Source organism: Natator depressus, chromosome 27 (genome assembly GCF_965152275.1).
Source record: "Natator depressus isolate rNatDep1 chromosome 27, rNatDep2.hap1, whole genome shotgun sequence".
NCBI classification, from domain to species: domain Eukaryota; kingdom Metazoa; phylum Chordata; order Testudines; family Cheloniidae; genus Natator; species Natator depressus.
This window is the reverse complement of record NC_134260.1, coordinates 14,038,530-14,064,723: the sequence shown is the minus strand read 5'-3', so window position 1 is coordinate 14,064,723 and position 26,194 is coordinate 14,038,530. Positions and strand designations below refer to the sequence as shown.

The window sequence follows — 26,194 nt, the reverse complement described above, 5'->3', positions numbered from 1 at the left end:
AAAATTTTCATCATAAGGAAGAGCTGATGATTCATAAAACATCATTGCGAGTGTATTTTTGAAACACTCTGCTGACATGTAACTTAAATTCCTTGTGTACTGGGTTTCTGGAGGGAAACTGCCTTTGGGAAATTATTCTTGGCATAAACAGCAAGATTAGCTAGCCCCAAGGGAAGGAGAAACACCCTACTGGGACACCCACTGTGGAAGGTATAAATAGAGATCTGTGGGGATAGAAAATCTGCAGTCTGAATTCATATCAAGCTGTGCCTCTTGCTTTGGGCTTTGGGTTGGACTCTTAATCGCTGTCGCTATGAGCTGCAGCACCAAGCAGACTGTTACTCTCTCTACCAAAGGGAGGAGTAGTGGTGGTAGCTGTGTGGTTGGAAGTGGTGGTGGAGGAAGGACTTCTTCCATCTCTTCTGGAAGATATAGCTCCTATGGGATAGGCTCTGGTAGAGGCTTTTCGGGTAGGAGTTACAGTGGTGGAGCGAGTTGTGGAGCAGGACTGAGTGCTGGTAGCTTTTCTGGAGGTAGCTATGGAGGTGTCTTAGGAGCAGGTGTCCCAGGATACGGTTATGGAGGTTGTTCCAGCATTGGGTTCAGTGGTGGCAGCACCCGCTGTGGATATGCAGGTGGCTTTGGTGGTGCAGTCAGTGGTGGCTTTGGTGGTGGTGGTGTTTGTGGAGATGGCGTATTTTTCAACTGTGATGAAAAGCTGACCATGCAGAATCTTAATGACCGCCTGGCTTCTTACCTGAACCAGGTGCGATGCCTGGAGGAAGAAAACGCTGCCTTAGAGTGCAAAATCAGGGAATGGTATGCCCAGCATGGACACTCCAGTGTACCAAAGGACTACAGCTGCTACTATAAGGAAATAGAAGATCTTCAAAATCAGGTGACTTTTTTTTGGCTGCATTCCCCATTGTAAGAGCTTCCCTCTGAGTCTGTGTTCAGATCCTAGGGCAGTTGTGAGAGGCAATATTTCACTTTTTGTAAAATGTTCTTTGCAGACATAAATTAAGGCAACTGCTTTTATGAACTACGAGTGAGGGTGTAAAATATTTTTCAAGTGTATTCTGAAGAAGAGTTAGCCAGATAGGAAAAACAAAGGAGACAGAATCACAGGGTGCAGGAGAGAGATACCTGCCAAATGCTGAGCTGTAATGTAAGTCTTGCGATGAAAAAAATATAAACTCATAGTTACGAACCATAGACCAAGTTTGAAAATGTGAGGTTTGTTATAGCAGACACTAGGGAGCACTAATTATAATTGCAAAACTGTTAGCATTTTAACAGCGTGTTTTTACACATTCATTCATTTCACCTATTTCACTTCACACACTTGGACATTTCTCAAACATTTCTCCTTGGATCTGAAATTTTCTGTGCTTCCTATCTGTCTGAATTTGAATACTGGGAGAGTAAAAAGACTGAAATTTGCAATGTGGCACTGAATGTGACATAGTGAAGAGACTTCAGAGCTGAAAATCCCCTGGACTCTATTCTTTTCCAGATTGTTTGCACTACCCTAGACAACAACAAGATCATTTTGAACATTGATAACAGCAGGATGGCAGCTGATGACTTCAGACTGAAGTGAGTACCTCTCTGTACCAGACAAACCCTGTAATTCTCCTCTTGTTCCCTCACATCCTATTTACAAATTGACAAATGAAGAAATCCCCAACCAAGAATTACTGGAATTCCTGATTCGTGACAGAGATTTTGAGAGATTTTATTATTATTATTAATTATCTGTATTAGAGTACAGCTATGAAGCTCAGTCATGGCCCAGGACCCCATTGTGCTAGGCACTGTACAAACACAGAACAAAATGACACTCACCACCCCCAAAGAGCTGACAATCCCACTAGAAGACAAAAGACAACCACGGATACAGACAGACCAATAGGGGAGTACTTGGGAACAATGACACATAAGTGGCGATCTCCGATTTTGATATGTGCCTTTGGTCTTTGACTCTAGAGGGGCCAGAATAGGGGCATTTCTAGGACACAGTGTTTGAGGCAACAAAGAGTTTGCTTGTGAGGTTTAATGGGCTAAAATATAGGGACAACAGATGTACATTGGCAAGAGTCCATTGAAGGCAATGGAGCTATGCAGATTTTTACCAACTGAGAGTCTGGCCCATGGATTTTTAAAAAAGAAAAGGGTTTTGATTATTTCCCAGGGGACGTGCAGAAAAATTAGTGTGTGACATCTTTGTAGTAGTTCCTTAATGGTGGGCTCAGCCAGGGGCTGACTTTTCTGTCTTTCTTGTCCATGGCTTAGGTATGAGACTGAGCTGGCCCTTCGCCAGAGTGTGGAGGCTGATATTAATGGCTTACGCCAAGTTCTGGACGAACTGACCCTGTGCAGGTCTGACCTGGAGTCGCAGCTTGAGTGCCTGAAGGAAGAGCTGTGTTGTCTGAAGAAGAACCATGAGGAGGTAAGAGCTCATTCCCGTATATAAAAAAAATTATTTTGTACATTACTTACTACAGCAGTGGGGACCTGATCCTGATTAAAACACCAGGGCACGACTGCAACTACGACCAAGAGAATATTAATAATAATCTGCATTATTATGAAATTACTCCTTTCACAAATCCTGTTGCCTGTCATATTCATTCTAATTTGAAATATAAAGAGGGTGGATCCTGTGCTGGAGTAATTGTCACAAGCAGCCCAAGAGCTCAGGTCCAGCCATTTAAGGTTTGTGAACAATGTAGGACCTGAGTGTTAGGAACGAATGTCAAGCTTCTGGGAGCTCCTGGACTCTGCAAAAGGGGAAGGGGAGAGAGCTACCTTAGAGACTAGAGATGAGTTGGAGAAATCTTCCAGCTGATTTGTCACGGGCCCATTACTTAATTTAACTCAAAACTCTTCATAAACAATTAATTAGTATTAACAACATCCCTGTGATGCTAGTATTCTCTCTGTTGCGAAGCCAGGATATTTAAGGAATGGTTAAAAGAAGTGTTCTGCCCAAAATCACTTGGAAACTCAGTAGCAGATCCAGGAAGAGTAGGTCAGGAACTCTAAGCACTGAACCAAGCTCCCTTCTCTTGAAATGTAAATATGAAAGGAAAAAATATGAAGAGAGCCAACCTATTGGGACTAATCTAAGATAAAGAATGACTTCTTTGTCAAAAAGAGGCCAAGAGAACCTGTAACACTAGTCCAAACCCATTCAGGAAAATGAGTGACTTTCATTCATCAAAGTTAATTCTGTCACAATATGGATGCAACAAAAATGTCAGTGGAAATGCGCTGACTGGATTTGGTGTGTAGAAGAGCCACACACAAAAATGGCTCTTGTGAAAACATAAACTGTTAAAAAGCATAATGTAGAAACTATCACAGGAAATCGCCTCTTATGCAAGATCCAGTGACAAAAAGACCCAGGTGAAGATGAAGCTGCAAAAATAGTCAGGAATTCCTTAATTTGCTGTGATTAACCATCACACAAACCAATAAACACCCACTGTTTCTTTACCTCAGGAGTACTCACTGTGGAGCTTTGCTTGGAAATCAGCTGTGGTTTCCCCACCAGAGCTGGGTGTATACTGGAGAAGAAGCATCAGAGACAGTTGTTGTGACTGTCAGACATGGGCCCCAGGACATAGAGGCTCACTGACAGTGGCATGCTGCTCTCACTTGCCAGAGAACTCAACTCATGTTTTTTTTCTTTTCAAACAAGCTGATCTGGGTTATCTTTGCAGGAAATCAATTGTCTGAGAAACCAGTCCACTGGTGATGTCAGCGTGGAGGTCAATTCCTGTCCTGGCCCAGATCTGAAGAAAATCCTAGAGGAGATGAGATGCCAGTATGAAACAATGATTGCACAAAATCGCAAAGAGGTTGAAGATTGGTATGAATGCAAGGTAAATTCATCACAACTGTAACTCTCTCAAGCAAAAACACAGGAGCTATTTCTGAATCACACGTGCACGCCACGGGGAGAATTTATTCCTGTATCATATGTTCTAAACGTCATCAGCATAGATGTATAGTGACCAGGTGCACAGGGGATGGAGGCCCTGTGCATACACAGTGTATGTGTCTCATGGAAGAACGGGGTTTGCTACATGTCATTATTGAGGTGTGTTGGTGGAACAGCGGGCGAGCCTGTCAGTTAGGACAGAAGAGAATTACTGGTGAAGTTGTGAGGGGTCTTAGCATTAGAATAGCAAGGGGAGTTACAAGCAATAGATGAGATTGATTCCAGTGTGCAGAAAACTTGCCCAGCCCCTGCCTATCTTACATCTTTTGTTACCCACTCCTTTATACATTCACTAGATCCACCTGACAATTAAAAAAATCCCTCTGAAGCTCTTTATTCTGGGTTTCTGGTTTTCAGATTGAGGAGGTGAATCGTGAGGTCATCACAAGCAGTCAGGAGGTTGAGTCGTGCAACAGCCAGGTCTCTGAACTTAGACGTCAGTTGCAGTGCCTGGAAATTGATCTGCAAGCCCATCTCAGCCAGGTATGTGATGTTGTCACCATTGATATCTCACCTGTGACACAATGAGGTCTGGATTTCTGGACTGACGGGGACCAGCCTGGCCTGGCACTCTATGTAGCAGCGAGGATACCACTGCCACACCCATTGTTAGCAACGATTTGCTTTTATTTTTGCGTTGAAATCCTCAATTTCCTGCATCAAAATGGGTTTAATTTAGTGCATGGCTAAAGCACAGGTGGGTTCTTTGCTTCATTTCTTAGAGAGACAACCTGGAAGCCTCTTTGGCTGAAACTGAAAGTCGCTACAACAGCCACCTGTGCCAGTTACAGCAACAGATCACCTGTGTGGAGCAGCAACTGGCTGACCTGCGAGCAGAAATTGAGTCCCAGAACCACGAGTACAAGGTCCTCCTGGATGTCAAATGTCGACTGGAGCAGGAGATTCACACTTACCGCTGCCTGCTGGAAGGAGGACAGCGTGACATTGTGTACGTAGACTACAGACACAGCGGGGCATAAAGCAAACACCTATGCTGTGATCTGTGCAATGTGTGAGATCTAAAATCACAGAGAGTGTGGAGATACAGTTAGGATAGGTATCCAAAGCTTGAGCCAAACCTCGTTCCCGCCTCGTGGGTCTGCAGAATGGAGAACTTCTAATGAGACGAGGTGTCTTCCAATACTGTATCTAACGATATAGCATCATCTCGTATTGTTGTGTACTTCCTAGTATGTGCTGGGCAACAACTACCATGAGGAGAGGATTAATTGCAATATTTTGCCATTTCTGCTCCAGACAGAAGCCGGGGGTGCAGAGGCAGCTGTGAAAATGAGAGAGAATTGTAACAAGACATTAACCTAAGTATTTCTAACCTGCATAAAAGACCCAGTCTGAGATTTTGCCAAAAGTCCAGGTCATTCCTTCTTTTATCCCAAGCATCTGGCATCTCCCCAACTTCACTTTGTTGTGAAACAAATGGTACAAATAATTAGGCAAAGATTTTCCTGATTTGGAAGCAAGGGAGTCAGCAGACCCTGTTTAAAAAGCCCATTGGCAATGGCAGCCTATGACTAATTCATCCTTTGTGGGCAAAGTTAGTGGGGAGAATGACTCGCCCTGTAGTGATGTGCTTTCGCTTTTCTGCGTGGACAAAGTGGAGTGAGGGTGCTGGGGAGGCGTGCTGGACAGGTCCTGGCTCTTTGCTGGACTGGTAGCGATTGAGGACAGGCAAAGTCACATGGCTTCACTGAACCTACAATGCCGTTGTAAGGTTGGTTTCTCGTTCATTCACCAAACATTCTTTCCTTGTCACAGTGGCTCGGATGGAGGGATTTGCGTAGGAGGTGGAATAGGAGGAGGAACAGTCACTAAATCGTCCCACTCCTACTCTTCATCTTCCCACTCTCTGCCCCATGTCACGTCTTGCCACCCTGGTGATCTAAAAGGTAAGAACTGACTTACCGTATAAGGGAAAATGTTTCTTTAGTCCTCTTCTTACCAATAGGGCAAGAGAGAAGCTGTCAAACCCACTCTCTGTTAGGTGGTTGTGAGGTGCTGTAGCTCACCTTTCAGGACCCTGTTGTAAGGCAACTGGAGAGTCTGGTAGGACATGGTGACACAACAGTGGTATGGTATGGGGAGTGTTGTCAAGAAACAGGATCAAATGCAGTTGTGACTCTCTCACTATGAATTATGAATGGTGCAAGTGAGGGAGAAGAGAGCTAAAAGAGAGGGAGGAGGAAAGAGGGAAAAGAAAGGTAGCCTGAAGTGGAAGCAGTGAGAGAGAGGGAGAGAGTCTAGAGAACTTGGAGAAAGAGGCTGGAAATGGAGGCTGGGTGTTTTGTAGGACGAAGGAGGTGGTAAAACGTCCTTAAAACAGAGAGACGGAACCAACGAGGTGTTGGTCGGGGATGGGAAAATGGATCCAAGGCCACAACCAGTATCTCCGGGAGGTGCATCCAGCCGTGGGGAGAGCACAACAATTTACATTTGCTTTCTAGGAAAAATAAAACACATTGGGGGCAGAGTGAGCTGGGTGTCTAGGGGATGGACTAGGCCAGGGGAAGGGCACAAGGAGCTTCCCTTGTGCATTCCCAGCACAGCGGCTGGCCCAACCTGCGGGGTTTGTATTCTTTTTTTGTATTCTAAACACATAAACAATTTTGGGGAAGTTCTGGAGCTCATCTGAATTTATAGTCAGCAGGGTGTCTGTGTGCAGCCCCCACACTCGGGGTATATGTTAAATAGGCACATCTCAAAGCCTGATGCTGCAGGGAAGGTTTTACTTGCTTTCTAAGCAAAGTAATGGTTCTATTTATCCCTCTCCAGGGCACGGCAGAAAGATCTGTGACTAAGAAGAGAAACCGGCATCTTCCAGTGCAAGACCCACCCAGCAAAGACCCATCCATACACAAAGCGAGAGCTCAGCCAGCACATTCACTGTGCACCTCTGCAAAGAGCATGGAGAAGAGCTCTTCAGAATTACTCATCGCTGCTAATGCCAACACAAGTGTCCTAAGGGGCCCATCTGAGCTTTGGTCCACCGTCCTGCCTATCATGATACTTGCTTCTTCCAATCTGTGATGCTCTCTGTGTCTAATTACAATAATTACTTATTTGAGTTAATCTGTACCGTGGTTGGTAATTTACCTTCTGCTGAAAAAGTGTCTCCAATAAAACTTTGCTTCTGCCTGATGCAATCAAGAAACCTGTGTCTGAGAAATGGTTTCCTCTATCCAACTTTTCAGTGGTCTCTGGTACCGGGTTAACCACGAAGCCATGCGCTCAGATAGGTCTGTTAGACTGTGCCATCATCCCCAAAGGGAAGTGGTGGAAGCCTCCTCACAATAAATTAAGGAGAACAATTCTGCTTTGTCCAGTGTGGCTGAGGGAATGCACTAGCTAGCTTAGCACGTCTTTTCCAGCCCTAACTTCTATGTCAGACACCGCCTGTTATTGTATAAACTGCGATTGTTCACAGTCTATATGTACAGCCCGTATGGCAGGTTTATGTGAATTTGTGGGTTTCTTTCATAACACTATGCTAAATTTTAGGGTTTTTTTTTTAAAAAAAAAGGTGAATTGAGCACAGCTGAAAGAATCTGGCTGATAGTTGTGGAGACTGAATGCCTCAGTATAATTCTGGAAGACAGGCCTTGTCACTTCTAGGCTGCCCCTTAAGAAATGGACTAAAGTAACCAATTCCCTTCAGACAGGTCACTGGGCTATTCCTTTGGTCACTACCAGCCTAAACTGAACTCATTTTAGTAATCTAAAGGTGAAAGGTTATGTAATCCATTACCAACCCCCAAACAATCCAGTCCCATTCTGAGCCACACACTGCGTCTGATGAAGTGAGCTGTAGCCCACGAAAACTTATGCTCAGATAAATTTGTTAGTCTCTAAGGTGCCACAAATACTCTTCTTTTTGCGGATACAAACTAACACGGCTGCTACTCTGAAACCTGACACGGGGTTTGGTTCTCAATGGGTTTGTGACAGTTTCTGTCAGAACCTGATCTTCTGTGTTTGTGCCCATGGGGACTCACTTAAACCAGACACGTTTTCTCAAATTCTAAGATTTTGTGAAACTACAGTTTCAGCCCAGAAGTGAGAATGGGACACTGGCCATCTTGAAAATGTTCTTTTTATGGGTAGAAATTAGATGGTGAGAAAAGAGGCTGAGAGAGAGAGAATGCAACATTTTATATGTAATATTTTTGTCATTGAATACATATTTTACATATAATGGATGCACTTAAAATTAATTCTGATTTTAGTATTCCTAGTTCCAGAAATATTTCCCATTTTAAATATTGCTGGAACAGTCACAAATATCATCCAAAGGAGCAAGAACTTTGCTGGCTTTTGTTTTAGAGCAGGGCCCTACAGATGTTTCAGTGACCATACAGATGGCGTAATATGTAAAGACTAGGGCTGTCAAGCGATTAAAAAATTAATCACAATTAATTGCGCTGTTAAACAATAATAGAATACCATTTATTTAAATATTTATTTAAATATTATATTTTCTACATTTTCAAATATATTGATTTCAATTACAACACAGAATACAAAGTGTACAGTGCTCACTTTATATTTATTTTTGATTACAAGTACTTGCACTGTAAAAAAACAAAAGAAATAGTATTTTTCAGTTCACCTAATACAAGTACTGTAGTGCAATCTCTTTATCATGGAAGTCGAACTCACAAATGTAAAATTATGTAAAATAAAAACAGCTGTCAAAAATAAAACAATGTAAAATTTTAGAGCCTGTAAGTCCACTGAGTCCTACTTCTTGTTCAGTCAATCACTTAGACAAACAAGTTTGCTTACAGTTTCAGGAGATAATGCTGCCCGCTTCTTGTTTACAATGTCACGTGAAAGTGAGAACAGGCGTTCACATGGCACTGTTGTAGCCGGCATCACAAGATAGTTACATGCTAGATGCACTAAAGATTCATATGTTCTTTGATGCTTCAACCACCATTCCAGAGGACATGCATCTATGCTGATGACGGGTTCTGCTCAATAACAATCCAAAGCAGTGCAGACCAATGCATGTTTATTTTCATTATCTGAGTCAGATGCCACCAGCAGAAGGTTGATTTTCTTTTTTGGTGGTTTGGGTCCTGTAGTTTCCGCATCAGAGTGTTGCTCATTTAAGACTTCTGAAAGCATGCTCCACACTTCGTCCCTCTGAGATTTTGGAAGGCACTTCAGATTCTTAAACCTTGGGTCGAGTGCTGTAGCTATTTTTAGAAATCTCACATTGGTAGCTTTTTTGCGTTTTCTCAAATCTGCAGTGAAAGTGTTCTTAAAATGAACATCATCCAAGATTGCTGTAACGTGAAATATATGGCAGAATGCGGGTAAAACAGAGCAGTGGACATACAATTCTCCCTGAAGGAGTTCAGTCACAAATTTAATTAATGCATTAATTTTTTAACGAGCATCATCAACATGGAAGCATGTCCTCTGGAATGGTGGCCGAAGCATGAAGGGGCATATGAATCTGGCACGTAAATACTATGCAATGCCAGCTACAAAAGTGCCATGCAAATGCCTGTTCTCCCTTTCTGGTGGCAATGTAAATAAGAAGAGGGCAGCATTATCTCCTGTAAATGTAAACAAACTTGTTTGTCTTAGCAATTGGCTGAACAAGAATAGGACTGAGTGGACTTGTAGGCTCAGAAGTTTTACATTGTTTTGTTTTTGAGTGCAGTTATATAACAAAAAAAATCTAAAATTGTAAGTTGCACTTTGTAAAGAGATTGCACTGCAGTACTTGAATGAAGTGAATTGAAAAATACAATTTCTTTTGTTTATCATTTTTACAGTGCAAATATTTGTAATAAAAAATAATATACACTTTGATTTCAATTACAACACAGAATACAATGTATATGAAAAGGTAGAAAAATATCCAAAATATTTAATAAATTTCAATTGGTATTCTATTTAACAGTGTGATTAAAACTGCGATTAATTTTTTTAATCGTGATTAATTTTTTTGAGTTAATCGCGTTAGTTAACTGCGATTAATGGATAGCCCTAATAAAGACACAATACGGTGAATGAATAAGTATGAGACCATGCCATGTGGAAGTGAATTTTACATACACAGATGCCAACTCAGCAGACACACAGACCTAAAAGCAAGTGTGTTTGCGTGTGCGTGTGTGTATGAGTCCTGGGAAGCTACTCAGATCCTGAGTATTAGGTCCTTGGTAACAGCCACCTTTAGCTGGTAAATAATCAGGATGGCCCATTTCAAACAGTTGACAAGAAGGTGTGAAATGATAGTCAGACTCCTGATTATCACTAGAAAAGTTTTTTTTTCTTCTGCTGATAGTAGCTCATCTTAATCGATTACTCTTGTTAGAGTTGGTATGGCAACCCCCATTTTTTCATGTTCTCTGTATATATATATCTTCCCACTGTATTTTCCACAGCATGCATCTGATGAAGTGGGCTTTAGCCCACAAAAGCTTATGCTCAAATAAATTTGTTAGTCTCTAAGGTGCCACAAGTACTCCTCGTTCTTTTTGCTGATACAGACTAATGCGGCTACCACTCTGAAACCTGAGTAGAGCTGAGTAACCTTTTTTGGCCATATCTTCATTTTGTCAAAACACGTCGATTCTGAGAGAGGGAAACATTTTGTTAATTCATGTTGATTTCACTGAACTGATTTGGTTAAAAATAAAAAGTAAAAACAATTGACCCCAAATCTAAATAATTGACCCCAAAGCAAAATGTTTCAATCTATCAATTTGCAGCTACTTTTCATTTAGAAATATAGGTTCAATTTTATTTTAAAAAACATAAAATGTTTTTAAAAGCTCAAAAATGAAAGGAAATTTTTTGTTTTGGGTTGTTTTGTTTAATGCAACATTATTTTTCCTCCAACTTTTTGATTTTGGGAGTGATAATAATTTCAACAAATTTTCATTTTTGGTCAAGCTGAAAGAATTTTTTTTAAAACTTTTTCAGTATGGCTAGTGAACTGAAAAATCCATTGTTCACACAGCTGTTGCTCAATAAATGTGACAACAAACTAGATATGAAAGTCATTTTTTTACACAGCTGGTGATTTATTGCTACAAATACACACACTAAAATCAGCATCTGATATTCTTCAGACATTTAGAAATGAAAATTAACTATATTAACATCTTCCTGATTTCCACCGCGTTATGGTGGTTTTACAGGATAATTCCATGCACATCTATCCGTTTACATGGCCATAAAACTGGTGTAACAGAGTGCAGAACCTGGCCTTTGATTTCTATGTCATAATTAAAATAAAATAAAATAAAATAAAATTCACAACAAAGGTGAAAAGGTTTCTGAAACAAAGGAAAAAGGTTTCTAAAATAAAATAAGTGTACATCCTAGAAAAGGTTTCTGAGATCTTCTACCCATCAGCTTGCGGCATGGGGGTAATATCTATACAGAGCACTCAGACCCGAAAGGTTGTGCATGGTATATTGGGATGAAATGTCTCTTACACTTCCCTCTGATGGACACTCTCATCCACAAAGAAAACCTTTTAAAGTCCAGAATCATGTCACTCCATGATCATACAAGATCCAGATTAAACAAAGGGACCAGAAATTACTGTTAACAAACACAAGGGAGACACAACAGGAGGAAACGGGACACCTGAGGGGAGCCAGTATTATAGCATCTACAGCATATTCCAAAGCATGTCTTGCAGGCCCACAGACACATAGAACAGTGTGCGTATGTGTGTGTGTGTGGGATTCCTCTGCTCAGAAATGAAGCATTATTTACAACACAGAAATAGATAAACTCTCCCTATAGGAGCAAAGGAATCTTCATATTTGGAAGGGAGCAGTGATCTCCTTCGTCTGGTATCCCATCTCTGACAGTGACCAGTGCTGGATGCTTCAGAGGAAAGTATAAAACTTTCATAATACACATAATTCCATTGCTTAATTATACTATAAACTGGGAGGGACTGTCTTTCTGACTCCACCTGGTGATCAGTTTGTGCCCTGTAACATCAGGATTGCTGAGGACCCAGGGAAGGGTAATATTTTGACTCTGACTCACCAGCAGAGGAAGCAAGACTCCCCTCTGGTATACAGTAAACAGAATTCTGGGATTTAGAGGAATCCAGGGCAGTAGGAGTTTTTTCCCCATAACTTGCAGGTACTCTACAAGAAGCAGTTGTAATGGGAGGAAAACAGCACATCGCCAATACTCCGTTAGCTCTTCCTCTGCCTGCACCTTTGTGGGTCCTGGCAGACAGGCATTCTGACCCTGGAGGTGTCTACTTAGACCCTGGTCTTTAGTTGCTGGGAATATAGCCTGCATATCCCTGCCAAAGAAAGCCAGGCAGCAGGAACCAGAGGTGCTTGACCTACCGGTGCTGGGAGTGCTGCTTCATTAGATCCAGGGTTTACAGTTTGGTTCAATGGCCCTCAGCACCCCCACAATAAAAATTGTTCCAGCATCTCTGGCAGGAACCACCCAGTGTGAGAGGTGTCTCTTGGTGGTGTCCCTGAGGAAGCAGGTAGGAGAACTGCAAGAGGAAGTGGCTGGTTTGAGTAGCATCCACAAGCATGAGGACTTCATCAACAGGACACATGTGAAGACATCAAGATGGAGGATGCTAGCTGACTAGAAAAGTCTACCGCAGCACCAAAAGAGAAAGGAAAACCAGTTGCTCTGCAGGGAGGAAACTTAGCTGCTGGCCACCTTGGGCAATAGGCAGCGATCCACCCATCCACTCAAGTCCCCCATCCACTGAGGTCAAGAATCAGTATGCTGTAGTGCCAACAGCAAGAGAGGAGCAGGTCCCAAAAGCTGAGGAAGAGGAACCACCTGCCTGAAGGCTAGGGGTTCACAGTCACCACACCCAAGAGAAGGAGATGTAGGGTGGTGGGGCCTGGGATTCCCTTCTGAGGGGAACAGAGACATCCATCTGCTGACCTGACCTTATGTCCTGGGAGGTGTGCAGCCTGCCTGGAGCCCTCATCCAAGACATTACAGAAAGGTTACTGAGGCTCATCTGTCCCTCTGATCACTAACCCATGCCGCTCATCAGCGCTAAGTGTGCAAAATGCTTTACAGAAACAAAAGAAGACACAGTCTTTGCCCCAACAAGTTTCCAATCTAAATTAGACAGTCAGAGGAAATGATGACAACAGGCTAAGATGAAGGAGGGAAGGGATGAAGGAGGGTTATAACAAATAGAGAAGGCGTGATTCATGTTATGTGGGGAATGCTGTTTATGAGCATTGATTTTTTTTCTTTTCTCACTGTAAACAATTAGAGCAAGAGATGACGAGCAGGTGACTGAGGCACAGGCTTAGGCTGAAAACCATAAGTTTTGAAGAGGAATTTAAAGGGGGAGTGAAGATGTTTGGTGCGCTGGGAAGGGGAGGCTGTTCCAAGAGTAGGAGACAGCATGAGCAAAGGCACTACGATGCAAGTAGGAGAAGACAAAGAGAAGAACAAGCAAGGAGTGTGGGCAGAGCACAAGGAAGGAGTCTCAAGGCTCAGTGCAGAATGGATCTTGGGAAGCAGTCAGCATTGATGCCAACAGTTGTGGTTAAAATGAATTGTGCTCCTACGGGGAGGCAGAATCACCAGCCCTTTCATGAGGGAGCAGAAATGAATACAGATTACAGCATCATCAAAAAGAAATCTTTGCAGGGACAAATGAACAGATGCTACAAGGTGTGAATGAGGAGATCGAGAGGAGACCACTAGCCACATGGAGTGCAAACTGTTTGCAATAAGCATCTATTAAATACTGGGTGTTGAAAATAATTATACAAGACTATGTGGAGTCTAGATTTTTTTGAATACTCATGTATTTTATGGTATAATGTAGACACTCTAAATTCTCCATAAAAGTCTGTTTTGTGATGTAGATCTGTTTTTCTGTATTTATTTATTGTACCATTTGTAACATTTGTAAAGATTTATGTAAGTGTAAATTCCCATGACAATAACCAACCCTGAGGCTGTGAGCTCTCAAGGCCTGAGACTGTCCTTGTGTTATTTGTTTGTCCAGTGCCTAGTAAAATAGGGCTGTTGTACTTGTGTGGGATCTGTACATGCTACTGCAATTGAAATAACAATAAATAATAGTTATATTTCACCCCTCTTCTTGTCTATTGTCTCCACCTAGTCTAACACTGTGTTAGTAATGGCTGTGAATGCTGTATGCTGTGAAGTAGTCACATGAGTGACAAATCATAAATGTATTGTACAATATTTAAAAAAAAATAAATACAAATGGAAGAATCATTTCAGAAGAAACACCAAGTTGGGTACACATCATCTATCTATCTATCTGCCTGCATTGGACTGACCACCTTGATGTCTGGTGTTTGAAGCACTTTAAATAGTCCAGCTCTGTTGCTCACTTCCCACATTCTCACAGTGCTCTGCCAGTACATTTCCGTGTTCTGCTGCAGGCTCGGGCATTGTCTCCTGTTCCAATCCATCTCTGCACACAGATCCCAGTGAGAAAGTATACAAGGAGGGTGAACCAGCTGTGCCTTCACTCCCACTTCATTCTTCCTGGTATTCCCTAACGTCTCTTTGGATTCTTCTTTGCCATGATTATTGATTGACGATGACGCCCCCAGCGATGTAAACGCCAGGAATTTTTATTGCATCGTGAAATATCGGCAGACTCTGCAAGCAGATTAAACCCTTCAGAAAAGAAATCGAGGAGGTTAAGGATGAGCTTCTAAGAGTAGATGATTCTGCTCTTGTTGTACACGCTCTACCACACCTCCAATTCATCACTAACAAATGTGCTGAGATAACTCAAAGCTACGAACTAACCACCCGTGTGAGAGAAACTGAAGTAATGCACAAAACTGGCACCTTGGAAGGTATATTTAAGACTTAGGACCACAATCAGTGTTGCCAAATTCAGCATGGTAAAGATTTAATTTACCTGCTTGGAATTTTGTCAGACATCGTCATTACAGACCAGCGAATCATTAGCCCGATAAAAAGGCATGGTCTGAATTTGAAGGGTTGCAACACTAAAACTGCAATCAGCACAGTATCCCACACCCACCCACATGCAAAAATTAAAGTCCACATTTACTGCAGAGTACTGATTTCCAACTTACTCTCTGTTTGCACATCAAAGAACTGGAAAAATTTAATAGATGATGCCTGGTAGCTATTATGCAAATTGCATAAGGTAATTATGACAAGTGACAAGATAAAATCATGTACAACAAGGCTGCAGAAACATCACGAAGCAATGCTTAGGAAAGAGCTCTGCTGGTTTGGACACACCCTCCTCGTGGAGCACACAGGGCTCTTAGAGAAAATATTCTATAGTGGACTTTCGATGAACAAAAGAACCAGACAGAGAAAAAGAGAGAGATGTCCTGAAAATTAACTCTGCCCATTGTTATAAAAAACCATCAGTGGGAAGGTGCAGCGGGAAATCAACCATTTTGGTGGGAAAAACGGTAACACATGATGCTGCAAGTTTTGAAGCAAAAGGACAATTTGCTGTCACAGACAGCAAGAGAGAGTCGGAGTTAATGAGATGAGTAGCAAACATAAATGCATTTCCCTCTCTGATCCATGGCAGGGCCTGTACGTCAAGCAACGGAGTCTTTAGCTAACTACAAATGTACAAAAATCTTCCGTGGAATTGACAATGAACCTCTGTTTGTGCTGCATGTAATTCAGGCAAGTTTTGCTGTGCTGGCAAGAAAGTGGAACTCTGCTGTGCCAAAACGATACCTCTGAAAGAGAGAACAGAAGTTACCCCCTCCACAAAAGCTGCTTACTGAGGACAGCTATTGGCTAATTTCTTCAGACACAGCATAACAAAAGCTTCAAGCAATAAAAGCATTATATTAATTTCTGTTTGTCCTCAGAGCCTCACCCTGACACAAATTATACTCCACAGTACAAATGATGAAAATCAGATTTTCTTCCTTACAACTTTCCTCATGATTGTGTCTTTGCTGACTTGCATTTGGGAAGCGAGTGGGGTACATTTCTGAAGGGAGGACTGGCTTCTGTTTAAAGCACTGTAGCCTAATTCAGGAGCCCTGCATGTAATTCTTGGCTCTGCCACAGTTTCATTCCGTGACCTTGAGGAAGTCACTTTCTCTCTCTGTGGAAGGATTATTTTAATGCTGTTGGGGGTTTCCATGTACCGAGTCGTTAATGAATGTGGCAGGGCATCTAGAGCCTTGTGATAGGCATCCTTTTTATCATTTGAAATCTAAATAAATTAATTATGATCACTTAAACGGGGATCATAGTACCCTAACTTACATGAATGGGATGATGATAAATCCATACATACTTGGGAGGCACTTGGGTACTATGGGATGGGAGCCATATAAGTGCGTAATATAGATAGCTATTCCTACCAGTAAACAGGAGATGGTTTGAGGGGTATGGATTTGGAGGGATTGTCTTTCAGATCCCAGAGGAGAAGGACTTGGAGAATTAGGTGCTCACAACAGCAAGTAGTTTTTCAATAACCCTTTTTCCTCTAATATGGAATCCCTTTCTCTGTCTCATTCAGGCAACACAATATAGGAATTTAGCCTCTCCTTATACAGAGAGTTCCTGATTGCTCCTAAATCTCTGTGTTAGGGCTTCCAGATCCCTAGCACAATATCTCATGCTAGCAAATCTCAGCTGTTCACAGCTGACAAGTTCTGGCTGGGTGTAAATAGTTCTAACCATTTTGCAAAGAAGCCCCTCTCTTCTGGAGTGGCAGCTGATGCCCTCTCTGTCTTCTCTGACAGCACCAGTCTACATAAATGAGGGTTCATCACAACTTCTCCCTTAACGAGCTAACTGGGAGGAGGGAGGAGGTGAGACAAAGCCCAGTTACTACTAATGGTTGCTTGTAAATTGCGATCTATTAGGGAATGTGTGCCTTTGTGCACTTGAAGAGAAAAGCGTCCAATTATTAAGATGTCCTCTTGGGAAAACGTTACTGACCTTTTCTGTAGTATGCCAGTTCTGTGAATCCTTTTCTTGTTCCCACCTGTATATCATAGCAGTAGTGGTGTCCAAGCTCTCAGAGCAAATCAGAATGAATTACTATGCAGTTGAGAAATGAGAACAGCTCTTCTCACTTCAATTTCCCTGCTCAGTATAGATTCTTACACATTAGCAATGGAAAAGGTCTATTTGGTCACACCTAGTCCACCCCTTTGCAGCCAGCCAGTTGTTCCTCCAGTGCTATCAGCGGTCCAGTTTTACATTCTCTATTTCAGGAGTTCCCAGAGTTTTTCACATACACAACAAATATTAACAGATAAATTGTCCATGGACAACCCCACCCCCATTCACCACTGCATGGACCATTTCCCCTTTCACTCACTGTCATAAAACATCCAGCTGGCATCTACAGCAATTACTTACATGGGAAAAGTAACGTTAGGAAAGTATTTAATGTATTTTGGCTTATTTCAATGCAGTTTTCAGCTGAACACAAGGAGGAGGGGAACCAGTTAACCAGCCAACTCTCCACAGACTACCAGCAAGAGCTCCTTGTGGATCAGCAGCGATCTAGAGGCTATAGTTCGGGAACCCCCGCTCTACTTCCACAGCCTAAGAATTCTCTTTGTTAGGAGTGTATTGGACCTAGCATCTGTCACAGTATTAGGAGCAGACCTGAATATTTATATCATGGTGTCTCAGACCTTTCCACTGAGAGGTTCATCACTATTTTCACTTTACTAAAGCATGACTCCATGTTTATTCATTCATTCACTTTGATCTTTGATATCTACGCCCCAGCATCTCACATGAAAAACATGCTTATTAATGATAAAATTAAAATTAAAATAAAACAACAACATATAAAGAGCTTTCTGTTGCAATAAGCTGCATTATTTCTTCCCTGTATATAATTTAGGGCAGTGTTTTTCCTGGCTTCTTCTTGTAAAATTTTCATCATAAGGAAGAGCTGATGATTCATAAAACATCATTGCGAGTGTATTTTTGAAACACTCTGCTGACATGTAACTTAAATTCCTTGTGTACTGGGTTTCTGGAGGGAAACTGCCTTTGGGAAATTATTCTTGGCATAAACAGCAAGACTAGTCAGCCCCATGAGAAGGAGAAACACCCTACTGGTGACACCCACTGTGGAAGGTATAAATAGAGATCTGTGGGGATAGAAAATCTGCAGTCTGAATTCATATCAAGCTGTGCCTCTTGCTTTGGGCTTTGGGTTGGACTCTTAATCGCTGTCGCTATGAGCTGCAGCACCAAGCAGACTGTTACTCTCTCTACCAAAGGGAGGAGTAGTGGTGGTAGCTGTGTGGTTGGAAGTGGTGGTGGAGGAAGGACTTCTTCCATCTCTTCTGGAAGATATAGCTCCTATGGGATAGGCTCTGGTAGAGGCTTTTCGGGTAGGAGTTACAGTGGTGGAGCGAGTTGTGGAGCAGGACTGAGTGCTGGTAGCTTTTCTGGAGGTAGCTATGGAGGTGTCTTAGGAGCAGGTGTCCCAGGATACGGTTATGGAGGTTGTTCCAGCATTGGGTTCAGTGGTGGCAGCACCCGCTGTGGATATGCAGGTGGCTTTGGTGGTGCAGTCAGTGGTGGCTTTGGTGGTGGTGGTGTTTGTGGAGATGGCGTATTTTTCAACTGTGATGAAAAGCTGACCATGCAGAATCTTAATGACCGCCTGGCTTCTTACCTGAACCAGGTGCGATGCCTGGAGGAAGAAAACGCTGCCTTAGAGTGCAAAATCAGGGAATGGTATGCCCAGCATGGACACTCCAGTGTACCAAAGGACTACAGCTGCTACTATAAGGAAATAGAAGATCTTCAAAATCAGGTGACTTTTTTTTGGCTGCATTCCCCATTGTAAGAGCTTCCCTCTGAGTCTGTGTTCAGATCCTAGGGCAGTTGTGAGAGGCAATATTTCACTTTTTGTAAAATGTTCTTTGCAGACATAAATTAAGGCAACTGCTTTTATGAACTACGAGTGAGGGTGTAAAATATTTTTCAAGTGTATTCTGAAGAAGAGTTAGCCAGATAGGAAAAACAAAGGAGACAGAATCACAGGGTGCAGGAGAGAGATACCTGCCAAATGCTGAGCTGTAATGTAAGTCTTGCGATGAAAAAAATATAAACTCATAGTTACGAACCATAGACCAAGTTTGAAAATGTGAGGTTTGTTATAGCAGACACTAGGGAGCACTAATTATAATTGCAAAACTGTTAGCATTTTAACAGCGTGTTTTTACACATTCATTCATTTCACCTATTTCACTTCACACACTTGGACATTTCTCAAACATTTCTCCTTGGATCTGAAATTTTCTGTGCTTCCTATCTGTCTGAATTTGAATACTGGGAGAGTAAAAAGACTGAAATTTGCAATGTGGCACTGAATGTGACATAGTGAAGAGACTTCAGAGCTGAAAATCCCCTGGACTCTATTCTTTTCCAGATTGTTTGCACTACCCTAGACAACAACAAGATCATTTTGAACATTGATAACAGCAGGATGGCAGCTGATGACTTCAGACTGAAGTGAGTAACTCTCTGTACCAGACAAACCCTGTAATTCTCCTCTTGTTCCCTCACATCCTATTTACAAATTGACAAATGAAGAAATCCCCAACCAAGAATTACTGGAATTCCTGATTCGTGACAGAGATTTTGAGAGATTTTATTATTATTATTAATTATCTGTATTAGAGTACAGCTATGAAGCTCAGTCATGGCCCAGGACCCCATTGTGCTAGGCACTGTACAAACACAGAACAAAATGACACTCACCACCCCCAAAGAGCTGACAATCCCACTAGAAGACAAAAGACAACCACGGATACAGACAGACCAATAGGGGAGTACTTGGGAACAATGACACATAAGTGGCGATCTCCGATTTTGATATGTGCCTTTGGTCTTTGACTCTAGAGGGGCCAGAATAGGGGCATTTCTAGGACACAGTGTTTGAGGCAACAAAGAGTTTGCTTGTGAGGTTTAATGGGCTAAAATATAGGGACAACAGATGTACATTGGCAAGAGTCCATTGAAGGCAATGGAGCTATGCAGATTTTTACCAACTGAGAGTCTGGCCCATGGATTTTTAAAAAAGAAAAGGGTTTTGATTATTTCCCAGGGGACGTGCAGAAAAATTAGTGTGTGACATCTTTGTAGTAGTTCCTTAATGGTGGGCTCAGCCAGGGGCTGACTTTTCTGTCTTTCTTGTCCATGGCTTAGGTATGAGACTGAGCTGGCCCTTCGCCAGAGTGTGGAGGCTGATATTAATGGCTTACGCCAAGTTCTGGACGAACTGACCCTGTGCAGGTCTGACCTGGAGTCGCAGCTTGAGTGCCTGAAGGAAGAGCTGTGTTGTCTGAAGAAGAACCATGAGGAGGTAAGAGCTCATTCCCGTATATAAAAAAAATTATTTTGTACATTACTTACTACAGCAGTGGGGACCTGATCCTGATTAAAACACCAGGGCACGACTGCAACTACGACCAAGAGAATATTAATAATAATCTGCATTATTATGAAATTACTCCTTTCACAAATCCTGTTGCCTATCATATTCATTCTAATTTGAAATATAAAGAGGGTGGATCCTGTGCTGGAGTAATTGTCACAAGCAGCCCAAGAGCTCAGGTCCAGCCATTTAAGGTTTGTGAACAATGTAGGACCTGAGTGTTAGGAACGAATGTCAAGCTTCTGGGAGCTCCTGGACTCTGCAAAAGGGGAAGGGGAGAGAGCTACCTTAGAGACTAGAGATGAGTTGGAGAAATCTTCCAGCTGATTTGTCACGGGCCCATTACTTAATTTAACTCAAAACTCTTCATAAACAATTAATTAGTATTAACAACATCCCTGTGATGCTAGTATTCTCTCTGTTGCGAAGCCAGGATATTTAAGGAATGGTTAAAAGAAGTGTTCTGCCCAAAATCACTTGGAAACTCAGTAGCAGATCCAGGAAGAGTAGGTCAGGAACTCTAAGCACTGAACCAAGCTCCCTTCTCTTGAAATGTAAATATGAAAGGAAAAAATATGAAGAGAGCCAACCTATTGGGACTAATCTAAGATAAAGAATGACTTCTTTGTCAAAAAGAGGCCAAGAGAACCTGTAACACTAGTCCAAACCCATTCAGGAAAATGAGTGACTTTCATTCATCAAAGTTAATTCTGTCACAATATGGATGCAACAAAAATGTCAGTGGAAATGCGCTGACTGGATTTGGTGTGTAGAAGAGCCACACACAAAAATGGCTCTTGTGAAAACATAAACTGTTAAAAAGCATAATGTAGAAACTATCACAGGAAATCGCCTCTTATGCAAGATCCAGTGACAAAAAGACCCAGGTGAAGATGAAGCTGCAAAAATAGTCAGGAATTCCTTAATTTGCTGTGATTAACCATCACACAAACCAATAAACACCCACTGTTTCTTTACCTCAGGAGTACTCACTGTGGAGCTTTGCTTGGAAATCAGCTGTGGTTTCCCCACCAGAGCTGGGTGTATACTGGAGAAGAAGCATCAGAGACAGTTGTTGTGACTGTCAGACATGGGCCCCAGGACATAGAGGCTCACTGACAGTGGCATGCTGCTCTCACTTGCCAGAGAACTCAACTCATGTTTTTTTTCTTTTCAAACAAGCTGATCTGGGTTATCTTTGCAGGAAATCAATTGTCTGAGAAACCAGTCCACTGGTGATGTCAGCGTGGAGGTCAATTCCTGTCCTGGCCCAGATCTGAAGAAAATCCTAGAGGAGATGAGATGCCAGTATGAAACAATGATTGCACAAAATCGCAAAGAGGTTGAAGATTGGTATGAATGCAAGGTAAATTCATCACAACTGTAACTCTCTCAAGCAAAAACACAGGAGCTATTTCTGAATCACACGTGCACGCCACGGGGAGAATTTATTCCTGTATCATATGTTCTAAACGTCATCAGCATAGATGTATAGTGACCAGGTGCACAGGGGATGGAGGCCCTGTGCATACACAGTGTATGTGTCTCATGGAAGAACGGGGTTTGCTACATGTCATTATTGAGGTGTGTTGGTGGAACAGCGGGCGAGCCTGTCAGTTAGGACAGAAGAGAATTACTGGTGAAGTTGTGAGGGGTCTTAGCATTAGAATAGCAAGGGGAGTTACAAGCAATAGATGAGATTGATTCCAGTGTGCAGAAAACTTGCCCAGCCCCTGCCTATCTTACATCTTTTGTTACCCACTCCTTTATACATTCACTAGATCCACCTGACAATTAAAAAAATCCCTCTGAAGCTCTTTATTCTGGGTTTCTGGTTTTCAGATTGAGGAGGTGAATCGTGAGGTCATCACAAGCAGTCAGGAGGTTGAGTCGTGCAACAGCCAGGTCTCTGAACTTAGACGTCAGTTGCAGTGCCTGGAAATTGATCTGCAAGCCCATCTCAGCCAGGTATGTGATGTTGTCACCATTGATATCTCACCTGTGACACAATGAGGTCTGGATTTCTGGACTGACGGGGACCAGCCTGGCCTGGCACTCTATGTAGCAGCGAGGATACCACTGCCACACCCATTGTTAGCAACGATTTGCTTTTATTTTTGCGTTGAAATCCTCAATTTCCTGCATCAAAATGGGTTTAATTTAGTGCATGGCTAAAGCACAGGTGGGTTCTTTGCTTCATTTCTTAGAGAGACAACCTGGAAGCCTCTTTGGCTGAAACTGAAAGTCGCTACAACAGCCACCTGTGCCAGTTACAGCAACAGATCACCTGTGTGGAGCAGCAACTGGCTGACCTGCGAGCAGAAATTGAGTCCCAGAACCACGAGTACAAGGTCCTCCTGGATGTCAAATGTCGATTGGAGCAGGAGATTCACACTTACCGCTGCCTGCTGGAAGGAGGACAGCGTGACATTGTGTACGTAGACTACAGACACAGCGGGGCATAAAGCAAACACCTATGCTGTGATCTGTGCAATGTGTGAGATCTAAAATCACAGAGAGTGTGGAGATACAGTTAGGATAGGTATCCAAAGCTTGAGCCAAACCTCGTTCCCGCCTCGTGGGTCTGCAGAATGGAGAACTTCTAATGAGACGAGGTGTCTTCCAATACTGTATCTAACGATATAGCATCATCTCGTATTGTTGTGTACTTCCTAGTATGTGCTGGGCAACAACTACCATGAGGAGAGGATTAATTGCAATATTTTGCCATTTCTGCTCCAGACAGAAGCCGGGGGTGCAGAGGCAGCTGTGAAAATGAGAGAGAATTGTAACAAGACATTAACCTAAGTATTTCTAACCTGCATAAAAGACCCAGTCTGAGATTTTGCCAAAAGTCCAGGTCATTCCTTCTTTTATCCCAAGCATCTGGCATCTCCCCAACTTCACTTTGTTGTGAAACAAATGGTACAAATAATTAGGCAAAGATTTTCCTGATTTGGAAGCAAGGGAGTCAGCAGACCCTGTTTAAAAAGCCCATTGGCAATGGCAGCCTATGACTAATTCATCCTTTGTGGGCAAAGTTAGTGGGGAGAATGACTCGCCCTGTAGTGATGTGCTTTCGCTTTTCTGCATGGACAAAGTGGAGTGAGGGTGCTGGGGAGGCGTGCTGGACAGGTCCTGGCTCTTTGCTGGACTGGTAGCGATTGAGGACAGGCAAAGTCACATGGCTTCACTGAACCTACAATGCCGTTGTAAGGTTGGTTTCTCGTTCATTCACCAAACATTCTTTCCTTGTCACAGTGGCTCGGATGGAGGGATTTGCGTAGGAGGTGGAATAGGAGGAGGAACAGTCACTAAAACGTCCCACTCCTACTCTTCATCTTCCCACTCTCTGCCCCATGTCACGTCTTGCCACCCTGGTGATCTAAAAGGTAAGAACTGACTTACCGTATAAGGGAAAATGTTTCTTTAGTCCTCTTCTTACCAATAGGGCAAGAGAGAAGCTGTCAAACCCACTCTCTGTTAGGTGGTTGTGAGGTGCTGTAGCTCACCTTTCAGGACCCTGTTGTAAGGCAACTGGAGAGTCTGGTAGGACATGGTGACACAACAGTGGTATGGTATGGGGAGTGTTGTCAAGAAACAGGATCAAATGCAGTTGTGACTCTCTCACTATGAATTATGAATGGTGCAAGTGAGGGAGAAGAGAGCTAAAAGAGAGGGAGGAGGAAAGAGGGAAAAGAAAGGTAGCCTGAAGTGGAAGCAGTGAGAGAGAGGGAGAGAGTCTAGAGAACTTGGAGAAAGAGGCTGGAAATGGAGGCTGGGTGTTTTGTAGGACGAAGGAGGTGGTAAAACGTCCTTAAAACAGAGAGACGGAACCAACGAGGTGTTGGTCGGGGATGGGAAAATGGATCCAAGGCCACAACCAGTATCTCCGGGAGGTGCATCCAGCCGTGGGGAGAGCACAACAATTTACATTTGCTTTCTAGGAAAAATAAAACACATTGGGGGCAGAGTGAGCTGGGTGTCTAGGGGATGGACTAGGCCAGGGGAAGGGCACAAGGAGCTTCCCTTGTGCATTCCCAGCACAGCGGCTGGCCCAACCTGCGGGGTTTGTATTCTTTTTTTGTATTCTAAACACATAAACAATTTTGGGGAAGTTCTGGAGCTCATCTGAATTTATAGTCAGCAGGGTGTCTGTGTGCAGCCCCCACACTCGGGGTATATGTTAAATAGGCACATCTCAAAGCCTGATGCTGCAGGGAAGGTTTTACTTGCTTTCTAAGCAAAGTAATGGTTCTATTTATCCCTCTCCAGGGCACGGCAGAAAGATCTGTGACTAAGAAGAGAAACCGGCATCTTCCAGTGCAAGACCCACCCAGCAAAGACCCATCCATACACAAAGCGAGAGCTCAGCCAGCACATTCACTGTGCACCTCTGCAAAGAGCATGGAGAAGAGCTCTTCAGAATTACTCATCGCTGCTAATGCCAACACAAGTGTCCTAAGGGGCCCATCTGAGCTTTGGTCCACCGTCCTGCCTATCATGATACTTGCTTCTTCCAATCTGTGATGCTCTCTGTGTCTAATTACAATAATTACTTACTTGAGTTAATCTGTACCGTGGTTGGTAATTTACCTTCTGCTGAAAAAGTGTCTCCAATAAAACTTTGCTTCTGCCTGATGCAATCAAGAAACCTGTGTCTGAGAAATGGTTTCCTCTATCCAACTTTTCAGTGGTCTCTGGTACCGGGTTAACCACGAAGCCATGCGCTCAGATAGGTCTGTTAGACTGTGCCATCATCCCCAAAGGGAAGTGGTGGAAGCCCCACAACATGAATCATTTAAAACTGGTCTGGACAATAAACTAAGGAGAACAATCTGGCCTTGGCAAAAGAGCTGTGGAAATGGACTAGTTGATGTAGCAGGTGTCTTCCTCCCGTCGTGTCTATGGTTATGTATCAGACACTTCCTGTTACTGTCTGAGCTAATATTCATTGGATATAGTCCCCTTGTGCAGTTAATGCATGAGGGTTTATGCTGGTTTCTCTGGTATGAGTATGCTAAATTTTAGTTGTAAGAAGAGAATTAAGAGCAGTTTGAAGTGTATGAATGACAGCTTTGGAGACCTGCAGAACAGGCAGCTCCCACACACTCACACTAACCACCAGCAATACATTGCAGTGACAAGCTCTGTGAGGGGTGAGATGAAATATTGTTCTTTATAAGCCATTGCATCTCTGCTGAGATCACAACAAACAGGCCTATTTCTACAATGTCGACACCTTCTCACTAAGAAACGGACTGAAGCAACCAATTCCCTTTGTACAGGTCACCAAAGACTCACTGGACCACTCCTTTGTTCACTACCAGCCTAAACTGAACTCAGGTTAGTAACCTAAAGGTGAAAGGTTATTTAACCCACCCCCCCAGCAATCCAGTCCCACTCTGAGACACACATTGGGTTTGGTTCTCAATGGGTTTGTGATAGTTTCTGTCAGAACCTTGTCATCTGTGTTTGTGCCCATGAGGACTCACTTGAACCAAACACGTTTTCTCAAATTCTAGGATTTTGTAAAACTATAGTTTCAACCCAGAAGTGAAGGTGGGACAGTGGCCATCTTGAAAATGTTCCTTTTATGGGTAGAAATTAGATGGGGAGAAAAGCGGCAGAGAGAGAAAAAGAATGTAACATTTAATATGAATGTTTATAGGTGTGGATCTATTCATCGTATGCATATTTTATATAAATACAATGGAAGCATTGAAAAAGTTAATACCAATTTTAGAGGTATTAATGGT

At 42.7% G+C, this 26,194-nt stretch overlaps 2 protein-coding genes across 2 annotated transcripts; both read left to right on the top strand.

Annotated features, from left to right (window-relative positions):
• The first annotated feature begins 313 nt into the window (after window positions 1–313).
• Window positions 314–7,013, top strand: LOC141978696 (keratin, type I cytoskeletal 19-like). The gene is made up of 8 exons (XM_074941021.1): window positions 314–898; window positions 1,517–1,599; window positions 2,296–2,452; window positions 3,729–3,890; window positions 4,367–4,492; window positions 4,732–4,958; window positions 5,786–5,916; window positions 6,800–7,013. Exons 1-8 carry the CDS (start codon window positions 314–316, stop codon window positions 6,823–6,825), a joined length of 1,497 nt encoding a protein of 498 aa, XP_074797122.1. The 3' UTR covers window positions 6,826–7,013.
• An 11,211-nt stretch (window positions 7,014–18,224) lies between these two features.
• LOC141978543 (keratin, type I cytoskeletal 19-like) lies at window positions 18,225–24,875 on the top strand. Its single transcript, XM_074940723.1, has 8 exons — window positions 18,225–18,809; window positions 19,428–19,510; window positions 20,207–20,363; window positions 21,640–21,801; window positions 22,278–22,403; window positions 22,643–22,869; window positions 23,697–23,827; window positions 24,711–24,875. Exons 1-8 carry the CDS (start codon window positions 18,225–18,227, stop codon window positions 24,734–24,736), a joined length of 1,497 nt encoding a protein of 498 aa, XP_074796824.1. The 3' UTR covers window positions 24,737–24,875.
• Window positions 24,876–26,194: the final 1,319 nt, after the last annotated feature.

Coding starts and splice junctions, on each gene's coding strand:
- LOC141978696 (XM_074941021.1), top strand. CDS start 314: ATGAGCTGCAGCACCAAGCAGACTGTTACTCTCTCTACCAAAGGGAGG. Junction 899..1,516: donor TAGAAGATCTTCAAAATCAG/GTGACTTTTTTT, acceptor ATTCTTTTCCAG/ATTGTTTGCACTACCCTAGA. Junction 4,493..4,731: donor TGCAAGCCCATCTCAGCCAG/GTATGTGATGTT, acceptor TTCATTTCTTAG/AGAGACAACCTGGAAGCCTC.
- LOC141978543 (XM_074940723.1), top strand. CDS start 18,225: ATGAGCTGCAGCACCAAGCAGACTGTTACTCTCTCTACCAAAGGGAGG. Junction 18,810..19,427: donor TAGAAGATCTTCAAAATCAG/GTGACTTTTTTT, acceptor ATTCTTTTCCAG/ATTGTTTGCACTACCCTAGA. Junction 22,404..22,642: donor TGCAAGCCCATCTCAGCCAG/GTATGTGATGTT, acceptor TTCATTTCTTAG/AGAGACAACCTGGAAGCCTC.